The 17,790-nt window shown below is 38.0% G+C and overlaps 1 protein-coding gene across 9 annotated transcripts in view; it reads right to left on the minus strand.

Moving 5' to 3' along the window:
* Positions 1-2,446: 2,446 nt before the first annotated feature.
* REV1 (REV1 DNA directed polymerase) overlaps positions 2,447-17,790 on the minus strand; it is a 56,914-nt gene continuing 41,570 nt past the window's right edge. For all 9 annotated transcript variants that reach the window (XM_061377895.1, XM_061377894.1, XM_061377899.1 and 6 more), the window contains 9 exons: positions 14,938-15,040; positions 14,149-14,305; positions 13,575-13,777; positions 10,748-10,981; positions 6,569-6,677; positions 5,285-5,496; positions 4,948-5,107; positions 4,000-4,102; positions 2,447-2,867 (listed from right to left, as the gene is read on the minus strand). In XM_061377895.1, coding sequence (XP_061233879.1) covers positions 2,756-2,867; positions 4,000-4,102; positions 4,948-5,107; positions 5,285-5,496; positions 6,569-6,677; positions 10,748-10,981; positions 13,575-13,777; positions 14,149-14,305; positions 14,938-15,040 — 1,393 coding nt within the window. In that variant the 3' untranslated portion in view covers positions 2,447-2,755. The remainder of the gene's footprint in view (positions 2,868-3,999; positions 4,103-4,947; positions 5,108-5,284; positions 5,497-6,568; positions 6,678-10,747; positions 10,982-13,574; positions 13,778-14,148; positions 14,306-14,937; positions 15,041-17,790) is intronic.

Raw genomic sequence — 17,790 nt, forward strand, 5'->3', positions numbered from 1 at the left:
TTATAACTGGGATTGTGCAGACTCCATTATAGAGCAGCACTTACCTCCTTTGGCAGTGGGATTTAACCTACCAAAATGATGTATGTTTGACTCTAAATGTGCCCTGGAAGAGGACTGCTTTGGTACAGTTGGTGTGTGGTATGAATTCACAGCACTGGGAGGTAATGGTTTAGAATGGAGTGGTCACAGCAAAGAGACTGCATTTCATTGTTAGAAGTTTCTTTTGCAAACTATGCAATCATGAAAACTACATTAATAAAAAGTTCTTAAGAACCCAGATGTCAAACATTGTGAAGTATTTGTGATTGTTTCCTCAAATGTGGGTGTTTCAGGTAGAAACTCTGGGAAAAGGATCATGCAGTTTCTGCAGGTGGATGATTGTGGAACCTAAGACCATACCCTCACCCACGTGCTTTAAGCAGGCAGGTAACTGTTGAATATAATATTTAAGGGAGAATGGAAATGTAATTACAAATACCCTTACTCAGTTAAAGTAATGTTCTGAGTCCTTCTAAACCAAGTATTTACCAATTCTGTCTTGAGCAGCACTTGGCCAAGCCAGAGCTGTGTACCTGAAACCTAATTGGCAAAATACTTGCTTGAATTTCAATATATTCCTTTATGTGAGCAGTTACTGTGCTGGTTTTCTTACACAGGGAAAGGAGAAAAAGGCAGCTCCAGAAGTCATGCAGCTAAAATTTGCTAACTAGTGCAACTTGATTCAGATGAGATCACTCTCCCCCTAGATCTGTGTCTACAAATAGCTGTAGTTAGATAGGTACCAAACAATGCAACTTGAGCTGGGAAAATCAGCCTTATCATTGACTGCCTGATGGTGGAAGGGACCTTTTGCACTCACCAAGTCACAGCCTACCCCGTGGTCAGGAAAGGGTAAGTCTAAGCAGGTTTTGAGCATCTCCTGTGAATGAGGACCTATAACCCCTGTGGACAGCCTGGTCCAGGGGCACTGTTAAAAGGTGTATTTTGTATGCAAAGTGTGTTGTCCTGTGCCTTTTCACTTGATGCCACAGGGGACGGTCTGTCTTTTGTCTTCTGCTTTCCCTCCATCAGATCTAAGATCCACCCCCAGCCTTCTGCTCTTCAGGCTCAAGTGTTTCAGCTCTCTCAGCCCTTCCTTGTAGGTAGAAGTTCCTTAAGCACTCCTGTGGCCCTGTACTGGGGTTGCCGTGAATGTCCATGTCCCTCTTGTATTGAGGAGCCCAGATCTCTGTCCAGCACTGCGGCTGTGTCTCACTGGTGCTGAGTTGAGGAGCAGTCTCCTCCTTTCACCTGCTGGTGATGTTTTTCCTCATGCTTTCTACCACTAACCATCAGGGACAGCGTGCCCAGGTACTTTTGAATCCATCTGTGTCTCAGTAGCCCATACTTCATCAGCTTGTTTAGCAGAATGTTACAAGCAGCCTTGCTGAAATCAAGGGAAACATCTGTCTCCCTCATCTTCCACCTTGTTGATAGATGGGTACCTCTCCCAGTGTGCCATACATAGGGCACAACCTAAAGCTAACCCTGTAGGGCAGGCAGTGAAGTGACTGCAGAGCATTTTCTGCTCAAGCTGCAGTTAAATGCAGCTACTCTGCTAACAGAGATGGTTCCTGCTGTGCTGGTGGTGCAAATCCTGCTCCACAGCTAGCTCCAGTTTCCATTCTAGCTTTCAATACTACAGTGTGTGAGCCCACACTCATCCATACTTCTGTTTCCCCTCCTGTAATTTCTACAGCAAATGAAAAGATTTGTCTTACCACCAGTGTTGTTTTTCATATGGTCTTCATTCTTTCCAGCCTTGCTGCAATGTACTGGCCAAATAGCACTATATGAGGCTGGTGCAGACTTGCCCAAAACGCAAACTGTACAGACGCAAGCACATCTCTCCCTGCTATGAATGCATAGAGACAGGGCTGTTTATTTCCCTTCTACTACTGACTACAGCCTATTTTATGTTGCATCAAGGAAATGCATGTCACAGGCTGGGAAGAACTATTAAGTGGAAAGTGAGCACTCAGGAGTGATAGGGGCTTCAACGGTGCCCCATGTCAGCTACTTCCCTCAGTCCTCTGGGTAACTGTGCAAAGATCTTCATTTGTCTCCCTCCCCGAGCACCCGGCTCCAGAGGTAACAAGCACACCGAAATACAGAGAGCTCAGAGAACACATACACTTCCACTCACACCATGTGTGCTTTGGGAGTGGCTGGGCCACACCAGCTTCTGTCTTTGAAGGATGAGGCTGAAAATGAGCTAATATTCTTCCCTTAGCTTCTGGAGAAGAAAGAAGCAGCAGCCAGGTGAGTGTACAGCAATCTCCCATGCATGTTGAGACAGTGGCATTGTGTATGTACAACTGTGTGAAATGAATCAAAGCTGTGGCTTTAATACAAGGGGTGTTAGCTATACATCAAAGCATCACAAAATAGAATCAGTACAAAAATATACATACAGTTCTTTATTAAACAACTGTAAACACTTCACTGTAAAAATCCATAAAACTTTATAAACAAACATTTTGTAAATAGATTCTATACTACAATAAAAGAATTTTAACACAATTATTTACATGCAATACTGACAAATTTGGCACTTTCTGAAAAGAAATGTACAAAACACTTTGTTGTTTAAAAAGAAATCTGAAATTATAAAAACTCAGGGCATTACTATCATGCACTTTGCAAATACCTCACAAGCACTTATGGCACAGCTAGCAGAGAGCTCCAGGCTCTCATCAAGCTCTTTACTACAAGTTCAGATAACTTTTAATGTGCTTCCGTAAGTTTGTTGTAAAACTACCTGAACATTGTCAAGAATGAAGTCAAATGCCATATTCCAAACCGATTCCACAGATGACTGCATTAACCTGAAGGAGAAAAGGAGGAAGAGGGCAAAAATTACTGTTAAAGAACCTGTCCTTTTTACAGCAAGTTTTAGTCTTCACACTGGAGAACAAAATCACATCATTCATTGTGAATGGTATTTTGATTTTATCTTGGTAAAGGCCTCTGTATTGTATTCATTGCTAAAAATGGAAACAAATCTTGGAGGCCAACAGACAGCTGCATTACCTCTATCACTGCACTACTACTAGAAGCAAAGAAAGGAAAATGAAGCAGCTCTGTACTGTCAAAATCCCTTCGCGATCACTGTTACAGGCAAGCCGGGGGTTCTACACTTACACCTTTGGAAGGCCTTAAGTCAGGGACAACATGCATCATCCATCTCCTGATCCCTTGCCCTATGCTTGTCACCACGCTTTGGAGAGACACACTGCCATTGGTGCAAACATCACATACAGGGACCAGGACTGGACAATGCTGCTTTCTGAGGAGCTTCATAAACGATTTACTATGCAGCATTGAACAAAACAGTTAACTGCACTAGGTGTTTTCCATTTCCTGAGGCCTAAAGACATCAAAATCATCATACAAAATTATAGTGAAGTTTTTACACTGCTGCAGTCTTTTGGGTGTTAATTCTGTGAAATAAATATTTTCCAGATATAAGACATGGAAAGCTGAGCTCCACAGTTATGTATCAGTTAGTAAGCACATAATAAATGGAACCTGGGCCTCCTGACTCATGGGAAGAGTAACAGGAGCACAGTAACTAAGTAATAAAAATGGATTTAATAGGTTGGAGGTGAGACAGGATCCGGATAGAGCAGGAGAACATAATCAGATGGAATGAAGGTATGATCGAAACAGCACCATGAAAAATAAGTGAATATAGGATGAAGGGATAATACTGACAAAAACAGTATCCTTTGTCTAGAACCAAAAGATGCTGTAGCAAGTACTGTTAAATGCTACTCTTTTCACATATTACCTGTTTTAAAAGCCCAACTCTTCTCCCCACTCCTGTTCTTGAATAAAATTTATCTACACTCATAATGGAATTCTCATGGTCTTGTGGCTTCACAGTGAAGCAGTCAATGCGTACATTATAACAAAAATGGTCTAAGTGAGTGTCGCAAACACTAGTGATTGAGTTACCTTTTCATGTACTTTACAACCAGATCCAACTTTTCCAAATCTTTCTCTTCTATTAGATCAGTACAATACTTAACAACCTGTAGAATGTCTTCTTCCATGGGATCTGTAATAAAAAGTTAACTTTAAGTATACTTTCACAGAATAAATGGAATGTAATAGAAAGAAATTCTGCAGTGTTAGCACACAAGGGGCCAATCTCACAATTGCTATATCCCCATACCTCCCCCCAGCATCACCAGCGGTGTACATAAAAGGGCTGCAAGGTCCTGAAATATGTGTCTCTTGAACTCTTCTTTGATGGCCAAGCTAACATTAGCCAATGGGAAAAGAAGTAGGAACTTAAAATGGAGTGGCTGTTTTGAAACTTTTAGGAGAACAGTTATGTCCAGAATACGAAGGTCACATTTCTCAAGACATGAGGATGTTGCTGGTTGTCTCACATAACGTTAAGGCTCAAATCACAATTTAGCAATGGTGTGACACTTCTGCACTTTATTCCAGAATTCTTTCCAGCAGTTAGTTTGGATACAAAAAAACCAACCACAACCGGAAGACCCCAAACCTGCATTGTTTTGCCCTAAAATGGCACCTCCATAAGAGAAAAAAAAGTTACGTTTCAACAGCTTTCATCTTAGTGGTTGGAACATGCTGGACAGACCAGGGAAAACCTCCCACACAAGTAACATCAAGGCATAAGAGCCTAACAGGTTGAAGAGAGAGCAGGTGAATTTTCCTGCTGTTAAAAAGCAGGAACTGGCAAAAATACAGAATAACAAGGAAGTAGGAAGAATCAAGTCACTCCAAGACTGGAAGGCAGTAAGACTCCAAGATTACTGTGAAAAATAACCAGTGGAAGGCACAGTGAAGGAAGAAAGTACAAAAAGCCTACTAAAAAAATAGTTTTCCTTGTGATGCCTGCAAGATCACCACTAGCGTGACACCCCATACCTGAAATAGTTGTAATCCATTCTCTCAACAACGTCTTTACATCATTGAATTCAACAGCTCCAGCTAGGTTGGGTGCTTGTGGCCTAAATGAACCAGGCTGTTGTTCAGTCTGCACGGCTGATGGGCCTGACGAATCTGAAGTTGATGGAACTGCTTCTGACTGTTACAAACATAAAGTTGATAATGGTCAGCCTGACAAATACCTTAACACCGTATTTATACATACATAAGCAACAAGTAAAGATTCCAGTAAAGAAAAGGAGCTGCATTTGTGAACATGGACTAAGTCTAAAGAAACAGACATGGCTTTACTGAAAGCTGTTAGTGTTAAAATTACCTGAGCAGCTGTTCCTTCTTGTTTCAAGAAACCATCTATTCGCTTCTGCGGGCTTCCAGTTGCAGCCGGCATGTTTTTTGCAGGGCTACCAATGAGTCTGTTTTTCAAAGGACTCTGAATCTTCTTTACAGGACTGACTGGATTTTTTTTCCTGTTTTTTTTCTTATTTTTCGTTGTTGCATGCTTCAGGTGTAACAAAGGGTTTTTTGCAACTGAAAACCAAAGGAACAGTCAGTGGTTGATACATTTAAAATTTAGTATTTTTCCATTGGAAGGAGGACTCTCTATCTTCCACAAAAATCTATGGATCAATTTGGAGAACATAACATAGATAAAGCGACTTTCACACTCACATGCCATTCCAGATATGGGAATTGGTCTTAAGTATTTGAAAAGCACTGCTGGACATTGGTGTACTCAGAGGACACCCAACTACTCATAAGCCTTTTAATATCAGCCGTTGCAGTGCTTGAGTATGAGCAGATGGTGAAATCTGAAGACTACTGGACAAATTGCTTTGCCTCAGTGAGAGCACTGTTCCACCTAGACACCCGCTAAGACTTCCCACAAGTGGTTATCAGCAAAACCAGCAGTGAAACCTCCCCAAACTATTTTTATAATGGTTTACCAAGGAAATCACTCTCACTCCCTCGTATGACTAAAGTGTATCTGCATCAGTCCACTGACTATGAAATCAAGGTTGATTATAATAACATGGTATTTACTGGCAATGAACCCAATGACACTTCCAACTTATTTTATGGCAAAGCACATTCATGGGGAAGAAATTTTATTTCTTTCTACTGATTATAAAAAGGAGGCCTGTGTGATCAGATCAGAGTAAAACCACCTGACTATCAGACATATGGTGAGATGTATCATATCTCTAATTGCCTGAAACCCATACCAGTGATATGGGGTTCAGGGAACCATGAGAATGCTATCTGAACATAATTTAACTAACTTAGGTACTGAAGATGCAATACTTAAATTACATGACATATCAAGTTTAGATTCCATTCTGCAAACATATGGACATGTGTAAGTTTAGTACCACAGTCCCCATGAATTGAATTAATTACCCATTTAAGTAAAGCTTGGCATCTGTTTGCAAAATGAGACCACAGCTGGTTGTAACTGACAGTCTGTCAAAAATAAATAAAGAAATTTGATTGAACACAGCATCTTCATAGAAGCTTGTGTTATATTTTTCCAGTTTGTTATTTAGGGTTGCGTAACTGTCTTTGAATAGTAAGCAACTCCTATGCAACTTTATATACTCACCAAAAGTGCTAGCAGGTTGCTGCTCTGATTGCTTTTGCCTTTGATCATATGCATCTCTCAGCTCTGCTTGCAACTCAGCAGGTAGTGCAGCAAAAACCTCAGGGTCCACCTGAACAGTAACAGAAGATTTATTTGATTATTTCACCAGTGAGCAACACTGCTTGCTCTCCTCTAGATCACTTACATGAGAAGGGTAAATCTTATGCCAAGCAAAACCAAAAGAGATATAACAGAAACACTGTAAAATACATGTTTTCTTCATGTACTTTAGCTTGTAAAAACCATAAAATGTTTCACTTGATACTGCTCTACATTTATTATTTTTGAGAGTTACTGTTTATGGGGCTATAATTCACTAAGCATCTTTATTCACCCACTTCATTCACCACTATCTTTATTCACGTACAGCTACATTAACAGCACAATTAAGCCTAACTCAGAGAACACTACCTTCAAATTTCCAAACTCAAGCACTGTGACAATCAGACTTTTGCTCCTCCTATTCTTTTGATACTTTTATTTCCTGGAAGCTGCTAACCTCCTCAAACAGAACATCCCTGGAAACAGTCTCACTACTTTAAGGACAAGAAAGGCAAGTCAAGCTACCTCACATTTTGAACTAGCTTGAAAGGATTTAGTTTTTCTCCCAGTTGTCCATCCCTTGTTTAACTGATAAAAATGCAGTCCTTTCCAACTGTTCTAGGGTCTCGAATTCTAGACAAGAAATAATTTGCTGCCAATTGCCATATTCACAAAATATAATTTCATGTATTACTCACTGTGTGTCTCTAGCAGCAAATTCGTGACAGACTAGTCTAGTATTCTGAGTTTTCTGATATTACTGGACAGTGTTTTCAGCTTCTACTCTGCTAAATCTCAATTAAAAAAGGCCAACCTATAATTTCAGGGATTAAATCTGCCTAGCGTGAGAGTGCCCTTTATTTCAGTGTTGGAATACAGAGATGTGCAACGAACACCAACAAAAAAATTTATTAAAAATTACTGTTGCTATTCTAAGGGCACAATACAATTTCTGGCATTACCTGAGATACTCTATTTATTGTATGTCAGTATGCAGAGATAGTAGGAATTGTCGCTTATTTTCAATACATATTTGATCTGTTTTTCTGAACTAAAACACATACAGATACATCAGGAAGGTATGCTGTGCTATTTGTATATATGATGTCTGAATTATACAGATAATTAACATGAACGTGCCCCCACAGGTAAAACTCATCCATTTAGCACATTTTTTCCACTCTTCAAACTCCATGTGCCAACACAAACTTTTCACCACCCAAAATGTGCACTAATTAAAAGAGGAAATGGGAACAACTCTGACCTCAATTTGTACAGAACAAAGGATTGTGGTGGAACACAGCCAATTAAGTCCAGAGACTTAACTAATTTTTTAAATATAAATCTTACTTAATAAAATGATTCTAGAAAGGTTACTGTTCTCTAGCTAAGCAGTGGAGAGTCAGGAATTTGGGAGGCCCTCAATTAACAGCGTTTTTTTTATACGCCACTTAGTAACTTATGCACAAACAAAGCAGAACAGGGAACTGGCCATGTTTCTGTTATTCCCCCTATCACTGCCCTCTGAAAGTGTAATATGAAAAAATTCAACTGGAAGAGCCATCAGTCAAGTTTGTATGAATTCAACACTAATTAACTGGAGTTTCGTGTGATTTACTGTACAGCCAGAGTGTGCTAACATTGCTTTCACGTGGCAATGGAGAATCATATGGAGATTCTTCATATGATATGGTATCTCCGTATCATATCATATGGAGAATCTCGATTTTATAAATTCATGTACTACGTCAGCACACAGCTATCAGTATTTTTGATGTGCTGTATAAATTTCCTGAAAAGGAACCATGTTATAACGATATGAGGTGCAAATTTGCCACCAATAATTAATTCCACTACTACAAATGTCATTAGTTTCTAAGCAACTGTAATCTTTACTTCTTGCATCCTATGCTTTTACAGGATTCAGCTGCTACAGAGATATACAGCTCTTCTAAATGTTAACATTTCTTCTGCAGCTGATGGAAATTAATGCAATATATCTGAATGCTTTCTATGGGAGAAACTTACCCAACGGTGGATATTTTCCACATGTTTTCTAATGAATAAATCACTATCAGCCAATTAATTCAGCACCTGGCATAAAATCACAGTTCAGTCAAAAGGAATGAAGGGTTGAAAACCAAACCTAATTAAGCTATAAAAAGATGTGAGGGTATCATTTACATCTGCTGAGTTGATACAGCTAAAGCACTCAATTTGGAGTGGCTTGCAATGTTTCTATACCTGAAACCTATTACTGCTTAGTTGACTGCATCATTTGAAAGAAAGTAATCTCAAATGTTTGTGTGCACTCATACAATATACACTCCCACAGACTTTAACAATAAAAAAACCCTGTCAAACTATATTCAGACCAAGATGATAGTTTGGAATTAAGTTCATGTTTGATTTTATCACTGGAAAAAATCCTCCCATATTAATGAACTGGTTTTAGTTTCTTTTTTCCCCTGCCAAATGTAAGGAAGCTATTCAACAACATTACCCTAAGTATTAAACTTGGACCTAACTTATAAAATGAAAGTTTTAAATCTTAGCTCTCTCTTTTTGCCAATAAAGCTGAATGGATTTCAAGAGACAAATCTGGAGTACAAGCATAAGGCATTTTAAAATAGACAGTACAGATATCCCTAGCAAATAAATAGGAAGTAGTCAATTCTTCTTGAACTGCATCTTCAAACAGAAAGGCTGCTCTGCTAAGCCAACATTTTTGGATCCAGTAACAGTCACAAAGTGCATTAGGAGATAAGAGACAAGAAAACCAGTGCACGAGTATGTAGATTAAGTATTTTTAAGACAATTTCAAGGATGCTATAATAAAAACACAACAATCAATTCTCAACTACCTAATTGATAAAGCAGAAACACTAACAAAATACAATTTTTATAGAAAGCCTTGTGCAGTTGAAATTCACCCTGAAAAGGAGTGCTGGGTGGTAAAACAACTGTGGACATAATTTAACAAAGTCCAAGAAAAACTCTTGCCTATGAATGAACACAACTACGTGTTTTAAAACAGGGGTATGGAGAGTTCATATACTATTTGCACACCATCTCCACAGGGGAAACCCAATTTTGCAGTTCAGGAACAAAAAACTGACACAACTGGTTTCAAGCCAGAGAACTTGAATCAAGAAGAAGAAATTTTAGTACCAGAAATAATAATTGTGCATTAACTACTGTTCACCGGGTCAGGAATTTCCATTTTTCTCTGGATTCTGTGTCACCTAAGCAGCATTATGCCTTAGAAACAGCAACAAATATCTCTAAATTTGATTAAGTGGTATCAGTTTGTTTGAGAACAATGGAGCAATAGCACAGTAAATAGAAAATAGACAAATCAAAATACTGCTCTATTTTAAATGATGCATATGCAAGGTATTGCATCGCTAAGTAACCCAATCTTTGATCTTTAAATTAATTTTTACCCTACATTTGATCAGCACTATCTTGGATTGAAGGGTAGAATATCATTAGAAGCATCATTACTGCTATGTGCTCCTGCTTCAGGCCCTTGTTTTGAGAAATAACTTCACACCTTTCTCATCCTGGACATGCTGTATACAAGCACAATAAAAAATTCTGGAGATATGCACAATCTTTAGCCAAGCCTGCCTTTCTCCCAGGAATGTGTTACAAACAACCACATCCACAGAAGCTAGCAGAGGCTGGCTTTACACCATCAGAACATCCACTTAAACAGAGTGAGCCTCCTGTGAATAGCTAAGCAGATTCTAGGACTGCTTCAGACTTACGGTGCAGTGTAACTCAGCTGCAATGCAGAAAAAAAGACTGTTTACACACTGGATTGCAAAGCAAAGCGTAAATGAGGAGGTTTTACATCAGGCAACAGCAAAAACACAGGCATACTGATGACTATAAATCTTTAATAAATACTATCATACTATGTGATGCATCAAGTAACATTTGAAAGTAGACTTTTTAAAGGTATTAAAGGACCATAAATCATTTTGACAAGTCACAGATTCTAGTTATAATGCTGTCTCAAGAAAAAGCTGTTAACTATCCCTGTAGGTAGGTGGAAACTTGATGTTAATTGATACAATGCAAACATCCTACCTGTGAGAAAGCTGGCAAGGCTATTACATTAATTCCCATATTGGTATTTGGTTCTTGGAGCTGTGGAATTTGTAAAAGCACTGTTCCAACTGGTTGTGACAGAAGTGCTGTGTTGCATCCATTTATTGGCTCTTTTCTGTTGTCTCCGTAACTCTCTCCTTGCTGAATGGTGTATATTTGCTCCACTTGTTCTCTGAGATCAGGTGGCAGCGCTTCTAACACGGACTTATCTAGCTACAAATATAGAAAAGCTTTTAGATATTTCTGAGGAATATATAACAGGGTTAATTTTAGTAAACAAATAATTCTACAGTTCTTGAATTTTAGAAAAATATTAATCATTTTAATCCGTGTATGCAAACATACTTAGTAACCAGACAGTTACACTCTGCAGGAGCAAGATATAAAAATAAGGTTTAAGACTAAAAAGTAGTTTAGTAAATATGAATGCTCAGTTGTATCTTTCCACAGTGCTCAGTGGTCTCATCACAAACAGCCATCACAAATATGTGAGGTTTCCTCAACAACTACCTTGTGACAATGAAACCCAAATTCTGAGTTCAAATTACACAGGCAACATGTTGTTGTGAATATTAAATTGATGTCTGATATAAAGCAATAAAGCAATTTATTATTCTTTTCTTTTTACAGAGTTCTAGGATACATGTTCTAATTTACTTTAATGATATTCTGTATGTTTGCATACTGTCAGGCTCCTGTCATAGATTTTGATAATGAAATAAACCTTAGATTCAAATTTTTGCCTGCTGTAATTGCTACTTACCATCAATTACGAACTTGAAACAACTGAAACAACCCCTCAGTGCCTAAAAGTTGCTGTAAACAATGACAGCTGCACAAGTGCCGGAATTAGTATAACTGACAAGTAAATCTACAGCATCAGTTTCCTCACAAGTTAAACTTGAGTGAAACTATGTGGATAAATGCCAGTGTTTGCCTGTAAGTTCTCCTAAATAAGACTTCATGGCAGTTTCAGAAAACTTTATCTTTGACCTTTAAGAAGAAAATTTGGAGTTTATGACCAGGTTCTGGATTTACAGAGAACTACAGATATTTGTGGAAAAGCTACTTGGCTTATAGTTTTGAGGGGTTTTCATGAAAGCTGCCTGTATTATTAATTTCTTCTTCTTCTACATTCTGTTTGAGTTCTCTCATTTAAAATTTGCTACATAACTACTTCCATGACCATTTTCTGGAATGCTGGCTGTAAACGTATCTTCCTGTAGCATTCCTAGCACACACCACACAAACTACATTATGAGACTAACTCTTACCATTCCTTCCCTATACTGAATTATGTATTATAGTCCATATTATAATATGGTTATAAAGCAGAAAGAAAGATGAGCATATTGTGCCATAAGCCACCAAAGTTGTAGGAATTCTACTGAACTAGGGTATTTTTCATTTGGTCATACATATTCATCCTACAGCAAAATCTGAGCGTATGGAAGCTTCACATTATCCACTCAAGTTACTTTCAGATCCTTAGCTAGCTTAGGTTCTAAAACTTACATACTGCATTATATACAAAAAAGTTTTCTGGCAAGCCCATAATTTGCTTTGAAAAATGTGCAAATATTTGGAAAAGCTGTTAACATAAACAAATGCTTTTACAGACTTAAATTACAGATTTTTACAGAAAAGTATGTAAATCTGCTTGTACCTAAAATACCTACAAACTTCAGCGCAGCATGCTCACAGCAGACACATGTAACAGATGTCTGATTGAGTAACATGGGGTGGAAATAAGGAGGCTCTTCTTTGGTTACAAGACCCAAAAAAAAAAAAATCCCAACCAAGCCCCACAGAAACATTTTACTTAAATGGAGATGTCCCACTCTCATCTAAAAGGCGGTATCCTGTGCAAATGTTAAGTGGGCATCTGAGCATTAATCTTATTTGAAGAACATTAGAAAAAACATAGGAAGATGAGTAACTAAATCTGTAACCCAAGTCTGACATTCTTTTAGGCAGAAACTTAGAGCACAGCCATTGTAGAAGTATATGAGGTAGTGTAAGACTAGTTGCTGTTCAGTTCCTTCTCACTGACTAAAGCTGGAAGACAGATTTATGTGTAATTTATAGACCGGTATAGAATACATGACTTTAAGAATTCATGTAGAGAAGACTTACTGATTATCATTTATTGGCACCTGTGGCAAAGAATGTTGCTGCCATAAAGACAGAAAACATTAAAAAATTCAGTCTCCATGAAAATGACAAAGTACTTGAGCTAATTCTTCTTGAGCCACTCATCAGTGATTAAGCTAATCAGAAACAATTTTAAAGAGCTAAAATAAGGGAATTTACAAATCTGCATCCTGTCATTATCATAGAAATATTGAACATGAACTATAGCATGTGCCTAACTTGTCTGACAGAAGTTTTCCCAGTTTACTCCGCGTTTTTTGTAATGAGGCTCTGGTAGTTGGTTGCGAAAGATGGAACATAATGGTTTTTAGTATTTCAGCCCTGGCATCTTTTCCATTCCTGCTCCATTGCAATCCTTTGGCAAGTGATGGAAAGGAAAAAAGATACTGGAAAATTAAATTTCTTTCCTTTGCATAAATACAATCTTTTGTAGGTTAGCCTATAAACAAATGCCTTTAAAAAATTGTTTTATTAAGGCAAGATAGTTTAGCATAAGTAACAGTTCTTTATTGCGCACTGTACTCTACTAGAGCTCTTTTTAGTTAAAAAATTAAAAATAAAAATGCAGTGTAGCCTTTTTTTGTTCTACCCAAGACAGACAATCCCAAGTTATTACAATATATTGCAGAGGCTTTATGTCCTTATATTTTACCTGGGAAGCAGATGGAACCTCAATACTCAAATTAAGCCTGGATTTTACGCTGATAGGAGAATGTACGCCATTCGATTTGACAGCAGACTCAGCATTGTTAACATTAGAATTGAGACCAGATGGAAGATGACTACCACGAGATGGAAGAAAAGTGCAAGTTCTTGAATCAGAAGATATTTCAAGGTCCATAGCAGCCACAAATACTATACATATGAAAACAAAATACAGAATGATCATATAAGTTAAAAATATTCTGAAGATTCAAGATACAATGAAGTTAATTTCCAGTTTTATTTGCTAAACAGTTTATACAATATTTAACGTAATTATACCACTTTCCATTTCAAAGTATCCTTTGTTACTATTAACTTTTAAAAAGGCCAGAATAATCCTATGCAAAGTTTTATTTGTAGCATTTTAATTTGTAGCAGCTAAACCTGCTAAGAGTTTATGTTAAATAAACAAATAATGTTAAATAACACTGCTATAGTACTAAGTACTCCAAAAGGTAATCTATGTTGGAGCCCTTCAGAACTGATTGTTATCACACATGCTAAGTACAAAGCTTACTGACCTTCCTTACGTTCTTCTTCTGAAGACTGTTTTGCTTTCTGAACATGAAAAAGATCAATAACTGAATGTGATCCACCAGGTAAGTGTCCAGACTGTACTGCTGAGTGAGCTGAAGTGGTTTTACTGATGGGAACCAACTGCTGTACTTGAATTCCAACCTAAATCCAAAACCATAAATACATTCATTTTATAAAGTTTTAAAAAAATAACATAAAATCTGTAATTCTTTCCTAATAAAACTGCCTTCTCTGAAATCGGCTGCCTGTTGTGGGTGGGGGAGAGAAATAAAATATGTTGAAATACACATAAACAGCCACTAAAGCCATCCCAAACATGTCCCAGGATTAACCACTACAATCCAACAACTAAGAAATGACAAAGATAATACAGTCTTGACTTCTCTGAGATACAAGTCTGCTGTCAACAGGATCATGAAGCAATGTGATTATTATGAAAATTCTTAGATACCAACAAATACAGCAATACTGACCAGGAAGTGATTAGTATTAAATCTGGCTACCTGCACCAGAAAGGAATGGTTTTACTGAGAAGAATCTGTACTAAATCCATCACTTCAGTCTGCAAATGAGAAAGATAATACTGTTTCACTTCTAGACATGGTTCTTGCAAAATCCCAATGGATGAAATTAGCCTGATTGACACAAGCTTTGTATTATCTACACTTTTGCTTAAGTTTGGTTATTGTCTACCCTGGGAAACGGAAAATTTACGAAAAGACAACAAAAAAGGCTGATTAGGAGAATAAATTTCAGTTTTCCCATTAACTCACCCCTCTCATATCTGATATATTCAGTTTCATTGTGTGAAACATGTTTAGAGTTTCTTTTCCAATTACTTTTGCGCTGTCTGTTGCATGGTCTAGAGTCACAGTCCTACAAAGAATAAAAAAGTATGGTTAAAAAGGAAACTTTCACAAATTCTAAAGACTACAACAATTCTATATTTATTCAAGAGAGGACTTCAAAGAAAGACTGATCATAATTTCCTGGCATACTGAACTGAAACTGAACACTTTTTTTGTTGTTCTGTGGTTTCTTTGGAAAGGTAATTAGAACTAAGTATGTTCTACAGAAAACAAACAGATTACTTAAGAATTGAACATTCTCAGTGTGTGGTCCATGCATTGTCAAATATAGTATGTACTTACATACATGCTACCTACAAAATGCCAGACAAAAATGTTTCACTTCACAGTACTTGTAGAAATGCACTCATGCACTATTCTTCACTAAAGCTTGGCTTTGTAAAGAGTTCGCTCAGCATTATTTCAGTTGTGAATTGTCAAAGGTCTAAAAGAGTGAGTTTCAGAAGGAACTCTGAGGAAGATGCAGATATAGGCATCTGCATGTGGATTTCAAATAACAAAGAACTTGGATCAATGGTAAGTGACTTTAAACAACATTCCAAATACACATCTTACACTGCGGACAATTTTATGCAACAGCTCTCACAAAATTACCTGCAAGTTTTACAATTTGCCACCTGAGAGCTTAAGATGGTAGTAGTAGTGCTTGGTAATTCTGGATTTTCTAATGGCCTAATATTTAAGATAGATAAGGACAGAATTTCTCATGGCTAATCAAATGTGAGTGGTGTAAAGTTGTCTCACTGAGGTAACTGATGCAGTATTAATTCTGGAGTGGGCTCTATGGACAAAAGAAAGTTCCATCTTGGTATTTTGACAGGATGCCATACTGTCAACTTACTAAACACTTTAATGGTGTCTCCTTATATTTCACTCATGGGAAAGCAGTCTGGCAATAGTTCCAAACTTAGTAATTCCTTCCATAAAGAAGGAATAAAGCTCTATCTCAACATACACTCAATCCTAAAAACATGTTCCTAGATTGTTAAACCTTCAGCTCAAAGAACTGGTACCCAGAAGACAAAAGCATAGGTTGATGGATTTTCTTCTTGATATACAAGCCTCAAAAGGTGATTAGCTTCTGATAGCGAAAGGTGAATTTTGTAGTTTTAGTTTTTAGCACAGCTAAATTGTACGTCACAAGCTCAAAAGTATGAGGCAGACCCTATGCCTGAAAATTCTACTGTTGATCTGTAACCCACTGAAAGAATACCCCTACCTCTTCAGTCATCAGCAACGCTGAGCAAATGACCCTTCAGTTCAGGAGGGACTCATCTGTTACAACAACATGAGGTGGATGGGAAAGTAGAAAAGACCTATCTTTGAAGATGCCAAATGCACCCTCACACAACAGTCAGTATCGTCGTATCGTCCCTTTATCTAAGGAACAATGGCTTTGATACAGAAGTGTCTGCCTGAAGAATAAACGTCCATTTAGAAGGTTCTCAGACAACCTTGTACATTGAAACAGCATATAACTACCTTATGTCTAGAGACTGTAGTGATAGGACAAGGGGTAATGGGTTAAAACTTAAACAGGGGAAGTTTAGATTGGATATAAGAAGTTCTTTCCTGTAAGGGTGGTGAGGCACTGGAATGGGCTGTCCAGGGAAATTGTGAATGCTCCAGCCCTGGCGGTGTTCAAGGCCAGGCTGAACAGAGCCTTGGGTGGCATGGTTTACTGTGAGGTGTCCCTGGCCCATGGCAGGGGGGTTGGAACTAGATGATCTTGAGGTCCTTTTCAACCCTTAACTGTTCTATGATTCTATGGTTCTTATGCCTAGGTATCATTTTTGTGCTTTCAGTATGCAAGCATATAGATTTGATATAAAAAAAAACACCACACAACACAACTTTAGTCAACACCATCCTTCTGAACAATAGGAAGCAAAGAAGAATCAGAAATAAAGAAAGGGGAAGAGTAACAACAGTCCTTGTGGAAGCTGAAGGTCCTACTCCTTTGACAATGACCTATCAACTGACTACCAAGGCAGAGTAATTGGGTTATCCCATTTCACCAGGGATGGGCATCCACCACAGGTAGCATCTCAGTGAGATGAAGAATGCTGCAGCATGACCAAACTGAAAAGGTCTTTACTATGTAGATAATGATCCACAAGGAAATAAAGGTACTTCTTATGAGGAACTTAAGACTCTATGAAAAAACTTAACTGCAAAGGTCAAGAGACATGAACCTTCTTATGGCCACCTCAAGAAGAGTGGCCTTCTTGAACAGCTGAAACATGGGGCACAGTCTCTGACCTTGAGATTTTGAGATTCAACTTTCTTAGCTCCACTTTAGACAAGGACCTCAGTGACATGGTTTAGTGATGGACTTGGCAGTCCTAGGGTAACGGTTGGACCTGATGATTTTAAAGGTCTTTTCTGACCCACCTGATTCTATAATTCTATGGATCTTTGCTGTCTTTTCTAGGACCAGAAAAACTCTCTGCAGACTTCTTGGTGGAACAACATGAAAGGCAGATTCGAAACAAAGAAACCTGACTGTACTGAGATGGGCAACTGCAGTCCAAGGTGTTTTGACTCCAGCTCCAATCTTCAGAATGAAAAGTGGTCTCTCAGTCTTTTGCAAATACTGCCCTAGTCCCCACACATTCTCAACTTGGAGAACAGTACTGATCAGACATCCTTCTTGCCAAGTACAAGTATTTTCTTTGAGAATTCACTCCAACTGTCAGGATCAGCAGATGATCAAAAAACTAACAAGGAACAACAGAAAGCCCCTAAAGAAAAATA

The sequence above is a fragment of the Neopsephotus bourkii genome, unplaced genomic scaffold (assembly GCF_033783945.1).
Source record: "Neopsephotus bourkii isolate Nb327-2 ecotype Australia unplaced genomic scaffold, CSIRO-AGI_Nbou_v1 NB_1760, whole genome shotgun sequence".
Taxonomy (NCBI): domain Eukaryota; kingdom Metazoa; phylum Chordata; class Aves; order Psittaciformes; family Psittacidae; genus Neopsephotus; species Neopsephotus bourkii.